The sequence below is a fragment of the Miscanthus floridulus genome, chromosome 18 (assembly GCF_019320115.1).
Source record: "Miscanthus floridulus cultivar M001 chromosome 18, ASM1932011v1, whole genome shotgun sequence".
In the NCBI taxonomy this organism is placed as follows: domain Eukaryota; kingdom Viridiplantae; phylum Streptophyta; class Magnoliopsida; order Poales; family Poaceae; genus Miscanthus; species Miscanthus floridulus.
The window spans coordinates 31,167,426-31,174,943 of NC_089597.1; the positions used below are offsets into that span (position 1 = coordinate 31,167,426).

The following is a 7,518-nucleotide window of genomic DNA, read 5'->3' on the forward strand; positions in this document are numbered from 1 at the left end:
ATAAGATTGTATTCAAGTACACTACTACTATTAACGTTTGGTGACCTCTTTTATACAAGCGTTTAACCCAACTAATAGTGTGCATTCTAAACTTGTATACTAAAAAATATATAAATGTTTTATAAAATTTTACTAGAGATAGACATGATATATCGCACCACAAAATTTCTTACAAAGCTCAACTTGATTGCACTACACCACAACACCGTTTCGCCGTCAGACATCTGACGCTAAAAATTATATTAGGCAATTGATGATCTGACGCTAAAGATAACTCAGAGACCATCTGACGCTAAATCCTCATTTAGCGATTTAGTGTATGTCGCTATAAGTATTCATATTTAGCGTTGAACCGTCTGTCGCTAAACATATGTATATCGTCTCTCTGTCTGTCGCTAAAAAATAAGTGGGCCACTGGACATCCCCAATCTCCCGTTGGCCTGGGCCACTGGACATCCCCTGGCCATCGGATCGGATCGGACGATCCACGCCATACCTAAAAAACAGTACAGCCGGTGTCCTCCGAACCCTAAATTCTATTTTCTCATCCCACCCGTCGCTCCTAGTCTCGCAGCTCCAGGCCCGCCGCCCCATCTCCACATCCGGCGCCCGCAAGCCACCGCCAGCCACCCCAGCTCCATGGCCGCCGCCCGCCGCCCTAGGTCCGTCACCATCCGCCGCCCCCAGATCTGCCTCCTGCCGCAACAAGGAGCTTCGCCGCCGGTTCGACGTCGTTCTCTGCAACCAACCGCTGCTCCGCCAGGGAAATAGAAGGCTAGGAGCTTTACGAAGGGGAGAGGCACACCAGCAAGCTAGGAGCCTAGGAGCACACCTTGGACACTGAGCAGAGTCAACCCCGGTACGGAGCGGCAGAGGCACCAGCCCACCACACGGCCATGCCTGCCGACCTAGGCGCTGCCGACACCCAGCAGCACCACTGTGTGTGCCTTCGCGACGCGGGAGCCCCAGCCCCGTTGCGGCACCCAGCCCGAGCTGTAGAGCACGACCAGCGATACATCCTGGTGGCTACGGAAGCTGAGTCCCAAAATAGGGGACACCAGGGGGCTAAATCGAAGGGGAAAATTTGATAGATAGCAAGTAGAGCTGCTGATGGTTTGATTTGGGGTATTCATCGCTGAGGGGATCAGCTATGGATGTGGATTTGGCGCAGCTACCTTGGACGCCATGGTTGCAGGAAGGGGAAAAGAAGCAGAGGTGGGAGATGTGCGAGTGCGTTTGCTGTTGGAGAGGGAAGGGGAGTGCGTGTACAGAGTGCTTGTACTTAGCCTTTGACCTGCTAGTGTTGGTGGCGTACCGGCGTTTCAAGTATTGAGGCACTAGTACTAGCACTAGTATAGAGCAGCGTGGATTCTTTTTATTTTAGTGCTGGATCAGCTCAGGTGTGGCCGTGTGCACATGTAGATGCTAATAATAATAGTTAATCTATTATTTGACTAGCTGCAAATGTGCAATATATCTTCTAAAAATCACCGTAATTAATATACTTATTATACTTATTATGCATTATTCGATATTGCGATTTGGTTGTAGGTTCTGTGAACTATGAAGAGGGATGGAAGCATTGCTTTTATCACCAACGATCCCCACCTGCTGCCAGGTACGCAGAAGAACACAGGTGAACTGCACTCAAACATTTGTGGGACAGTTGCTGCTTGTGTTTGCTATTACAGTTTTTCCTTGTCAAACATCAGTATATTAAGTCATCTGTATCTGGCTCTGATTGCACTTCACTGTATAATTTCCTTGTCAAATTATAGTTCTTTTTGTTTTTATTATACCTATGCATGTCAGTTTGCAGTTATTTTTGGTGAATCCAGTGATGCGTTTGAAGGTTAACTGACTAGCTTGGGGATAAGCAAGAGTTGGGATTGCATATCGATTACATTAAGCCATCAAGAGTGCACTAGATATATAATAAGTTACTAAAAACACAATAAAAATTGCAGAAACTAAATGGAACTGACAAGACTACACTAAATATGTAAACCTAAGCTTGGGGATAAGCAAGAGTTGGGATTGCATATCGATTGGCAGATAAGTAGTATATGTATTTGTTGTATGAATTTGTAGCAAAAATTCAGCCTTGATTTTGTGTCCAGATAATTAGCTCCAACTGATAGCTGTGATGGATGGCTTGTACTTCTAGTAAATTGATGGCAAATGTACTCTAGTTCCTGCTTTTAGCCATCTACTTTTCCATCTACACTTTCTGCAGGGATTTAAGCATGATATATCTATGACAAATAAATCTGATGATGAAAGCTTACTAGTTTAATTTGTGCAATTACAGGCTATTCGGTGATGAATCAAGTTTTCATTAGAGAACTTCTGCACTTTAGCACCTTATGAGCTGGTACTTGGGATATTTTGTTCTGTTTGCTGCTTAACTAGGATATTTTGAAGTGATGATTTCAGAACATAGGACAGCTAAGAACCAGCAATGGACTAGAGTTTTGATTACTGTTAGGCACAAACCAGAGGCATGTTTCTCTTAGTTGATGGGATAATTTACTGCTGAAATTTAAATTTACTGAAAGTTAAATTGGTTAGACGCATTTGTCGCACTTAGGCGCAAATGAGGCCTAGTGCTTTAGATGATAACTCATACTGTACTTCCGTTTTACATAACTGGCAAAATGTGTTTTCAGTCTTACCATTTTTACGTATGAATTAGATTTTGTGACATGGATTTATTTTAAACTTCAACTTTACCAGGAGACTGATTATTGATAATCTCCGCTTCCAGGCAATGAAACTAAGTTGGGGATGAGTAGGGGTGTCCCAGAACCCAAGCTAACTGCTATGGATGCAATGATTGATAAGCTTACTGGTGCCATATTCTTATTTCAACTTACAGTCGTTGTCGTTCTTGGGGCTGCTGGCAATGTTTGGAAGGATATGGAAGCTCGCAAGGTAGTTTTGCTTGTAAATTTTCTCATTGTGTCCTACATATTAGCTCCATTGTTACTAGTGTATTGGGGACCTGCAAAAATATTTGCAAGATGTAAATTCTTGTCACAAACTACTACTGAAATGATAGAGTTTATTGTGCATCTCTTTTCAGAGGTTTCAAATTTTGCCATTTTGAGATTCGTAGGTAATAAAAGATGGGATCACCTTGTAGTTACAAAGTAGTTTTAAGAAAATTAAGCACCCAATTAGAGCTGAAGAGTATTTGGTGGTGGGTGTGTTCATCTAGGATTGGCCTTCCCCCCCTCTATGGTTTACTCCTATTTCCTTGTGGCCTTCAGTTGAAGTAATATTCCCAATGTGCTCTGTGTGTTGCCAAGATTAAGTTCTGTAACTTGACCGTAAGGTTGGGCATGTGATTACAAAGTATCTCAAGAATTTGACATGCGACCTCTTTATTACTCATTGTGCTAATTCACCTAATATTTTGCCTGTCTTCGTGTAGCAATGGTATGTTAAGTATGATGACAATGAACCATGGTATCAGATTCTGGTTATACCTCTGCGGTTTGAACTATTGTGTTCTATTATGATTCCCATTTCAATAAAGGTATGCCCATGAGTTTTTCAATTCACACGGTCTTCAGATTTTTATATAATTCCATTTCTCATGTTATGGAACTATTTGTCTGATATCTTGTTGGCATATATTTCAACCACCAGTCCACCCTTTTTAAAATATGCTATTGCAGCCATGCTGTGTTTACCATTTAATTGGTGCAAAAATCTTCTTGCAATTGCATAGTTGCATTTGCATGACTACTTATACACTTACAGCTCATCGATATTCTGGATGTTCAGTTACTCTGGTCTATGGGCAGTGGTCTGCATAGACATCTTAGTACTATTTAAACTCATTTTCACTTGAAAACTATTGAATTCTCTATTTGTTTTAGCATAGTTCTGTGAACTGCACTTTCTGTATGCAGTGCATGTTTTCCATTTTATTGTTTCCTTCTGTATGTAGCTGCGTTATTGTATTTTCTAAAGTAAGCAATGCCATAATGCTAGAGGGAAACAGTGCACAGTAGATATACTTTCTCTGACGGTCATACCAAATGAAAAGTTGCTTCTATTTGATACTTGTTAGTGATGCTCTAAAGAGGATTTATGTGTCTTGTAGGTTTCTTTGGACTTTGTTAAAAGTCTGTATGCGAAGTTCATAGATTGGGATGAGCATATGTATGACCTGGAAAACGACATACCTGCCCATGCAGCAAAGTAAGCAACCATACAGTTGTTCTTTCTTCTCCTCTGCTAAATCTACCTTAACGCAATAATTTTCAGCACAGCAATTAGTGAAGACTTGGGGCAGGTTGAATATATTTTGACAGATAAAACTGAGACATTGATTGAGAACAAGATGATCTTCTGGCAGATTAGAGCATTTATTAGCTGGCAGATTAGTAAGTTAAATCAATTAGAGCATTTACTAGTATTGTTTCCTGAGGAGTACATTCATGTAATTCTTTTGGTGGTTGACTTTGTTGGATGTGATGTACACAAACATATGGTGTACAAGACAAATTCATTTGGTGCTTGACTTTGATGGATGTGATGTACAAGACAAATTGGATGTTATATGTATTGAGCTGCATGTGATATGTGTTTTGAGTATCTTCATGTGACATGTGGAAACTATATGAGCATTGAATATCGTTTTGATATGTGCTAAAAATTGTATTTTTTTCTATATTAAATTGTTCTATTGAACAGTCTGTCGTTGTAAATGTATGGAGTGTTAATGATCTGACGGCGAATGTGTGGTAACCGATTATCTTTCGCTAAAGAGTGGCAACAGGCTATTTGTCGCTGTAAATATTCAGGGCAGCAAACTGTCTGTCGCTAAAAGTACTGTTTGACGTTAAAGATTTTTAGCGACAGGACTTACAGCATCTGCAGAAGTTTGTCGCTATAACTTTTTAGCGTCAAATTGTCTGTCGCTGTAGCCGCTTTTAGCGTCAGACCGTCCATCGCTAATCTTGGTGTTGTGGTGTAGTGTTGATTACGATCTTTTGTCGAAAAAAACTTGATTAAAATCATAAAAAATAGCTTTTCTCAGTTATTTTCGTAATCGATTCACACAAGGAACCTTCCGTTAAAATTGGTTATTTGCACAAACGGTTCACACGAGGAATGCTTGTGAATGTCTTTCCTCGCTCATGTTGTTCAAAGTTGATACTCTCGCCAACTAACACATATGCCCATAATTTAACCCATCTATGAAAAAGGTAGGAAGGTGTCTAGAAAAAAATGTTTTATTATGGAGCTATAGAAGCATATGAAAATGTAATCTTGATGCGTGCTTGAGGAATTGAACATTGATCATAGCATATGCTCAATTGAACATTGATCATAGCATATGCTCAAATGAATTTACAATGCACCTTAACATGCTGGTACACTCGCAGAACTTTGTTTTGAATTCAGTTCATATCTATATCTATATAAGAACTTTAAATTTGAGGGGTGTCACATCTCGCGTACTGTTCATCCGCATCTCCACCAGACCCCACCCGATAAGAAGTTTTTTCCCGGAACATGCTACTGTTCATCTGACCCGATAAGAAGTTTTTTTCCAGAACAAGTAACAGTACTGTGCCGATAAAAAAAAATTCCATTTTTTTTCCCACCTCCTTCCCACGCGAAGCGTGGGCACCCACGCTAGTTACATAGAAATTTGTGGGTGGATGAAAAAAAACACAACTAATTGAACCGTTTCAAACTGATTTGAGGAGCTTTAGATACATATATACAGATATGGCGGTACATGCACAACATATATATTGGCCCAAGTTTGACACAGATTTTACATGAACGATAATGCTCTGGCCAGGGCGTCCGATCGTTCGGACGATCACGTTCGCGGGACGTAGCACCAGCTCAATGGCCCAGCAGTCGTATCCTCTTGTCCACTCGTCTCTAACATTATCCTGTTGTCTCCATTCTCCAAAAGGCTCTTCACCGTAGCGATGCAACCATGGGTTTCTCCGCCGGCCTCGTCAGCGCCTCTCAGAGTCTGTATTCCGCCTGTTGGTGGTGCCCCGAGGCCACTTGCCGCCCCATCGCGCCCCTCTGGCCGGTCCGCAGCTGCCCCTGCCCGGTTTGCTCCAAGGCTACAGTGTCCCCTGGCTGGTTTGCCGACAACGTGAAGCTCCATTATCGAGCTCCAAGAAACAGAGGGCGGCTTCGCTCCGGCCGCCGCCCCATCGCAACCCCTGGCCAGTCCGCAGCTACCCCTGCCCAGTCCACTCTAAGGCCGAGGTGTCCCTTGGCCAGTCCGTCGAAGATGCGAAGCTCCATCACCAGGCTCGAAGAAGCGGAGGGTGGCTCCGCTCCGGCTGTCGCCCCCTGGACGGTTGCTCCACACCACCGGTGAGCTCTACACCGGTGAACTTCACATGCCGACGAGCCTCCAATTCTCCCAAGCAGCGTTCCACTGAAAACGCATGTTGCAAGCATACATTTCAAATATTTTAGATGTTTCATAGGTATGTTGCAAGTGTTTCGTACGGATGTTAAAAAAGTAGATTAAGATGTTGCATACTCCCTTCGTCCCTAAATCACTGTCGTTCTCGCTTTTCGAGAAATAACTTTGACTAATTTTATATAAAAAATATTAATATTTATAGTAGACCATTGAATCTATTTTCTTAACAAATTTATTTGGAGATACAAATATTGCACGTATTTTCTATAAAACTAATCAAACTTACAGCACGAAAAAAATGGCAATTATTTAGGGACAGAGGGAGTACAATACAAGTCGGACTAGCCGTCTCACCATTGGTTTGTACACGTATGTTGCAAGCGTCTATTTTTCAATGTTTCATCTGTTTTTTAGATGTATGTTGCAAGTGTGTTTATCTGGATATTGCATATGTTTCACATATATGTTGCAAACGTTTTGCCTGGATGTTGAAGAAGAAGGAAGACACAAGAAAGAAAAGGTTTCTCAATTCTGTCTGCAGGAATGTTGGCCATCGTTCGTTGGGCATATGTTCTCAGGCATTTTACCGAGTGTTTACCTATACGGTCATCCATACGAAGCGTCATACAGGTTTAGATTTAAGATTTGGAGCTATTTACAGCATGGGTACAATATAGTTCATTTTTTTATATATGTAGTGTATTCCAGAGTGTCTGTAACGTGAGGATGTACCCAGTTATTATTTAATATATTTCTTCTCTCGTCTCAAAAAATGTTTTGCAATGGTTTTTAACTATTTTCACGTGTTTTTTAAGTGTTTTAGGCGCATGTTTCACGTGTTTCATATGTCTTGTTTTGTATGTTGCAAGCGTTGCATCTGGATGTTTCAAAAGTAGATCCGGTGTTGCAAATGTTGCTATGGCTATATACGCATGTTTCAAACATATGTTTAAGTGTTTCATCTATTTCTAGACGTATGTTGCAAGTGTTTTATTTAGATGTTTCAAAAGTAGATCTTTGGAAAGCACATGTTGCTGCTAGTGCGCCAACATGGGTCAACGTGTCGCCGTGGGTCATCGCACGCGTCTGCTACTGGT

The 7,518-nt window shown here is 41.4% G+C and overlaps 1 protein-coding gene across 6 annotated transcripts; it reads left to right on the forward strand.

The window, feature by feature from the left end:
• Positions 1-543: 543 nt before the first annotated feature.
• LOC136520294 (phospholipid-transporting ATPase 2-like) lies at positions 544-4,608 on the forward strand. 6 transcript variants are annotated; one of them, XM_066513751.1, is made up of 7 exons: positions 544-662; positions 1,552-1,636; positions 2,312-2,374; positions 2,768-2,934; positions 3,437-3,541; positions 4,115-4,212; positions 4,279-4,608. In XM_066513751.1, exons 4-7 carry the CDS (start codon positions 2,788-2,790, stop codon positions 4,532-4,534), a joined length of 606 nt encoding a protein of 201 aa, XP_066369848.1. In that variant the 5' UTR covers positions 544-662; positions 1,552-1,636; positions 2,312-2,374; positions 2,768-2,787; the 3' UTR covers positions 4,535-4,608. The 6 variants fall into 6 exon arrangements, with proteins under 6 accessions (XP_066369848.1, XP_066369849.1, XP_066369845.1 ...); XM_066513752.1 differs by having other exon boundaries at positions 1,552-1,618; XM_066513748.1 differs by lacking the exon at positions 2,312-2,374.
• Positions 4,609-7,518: the final 2,910 nt, after the last annotated feature.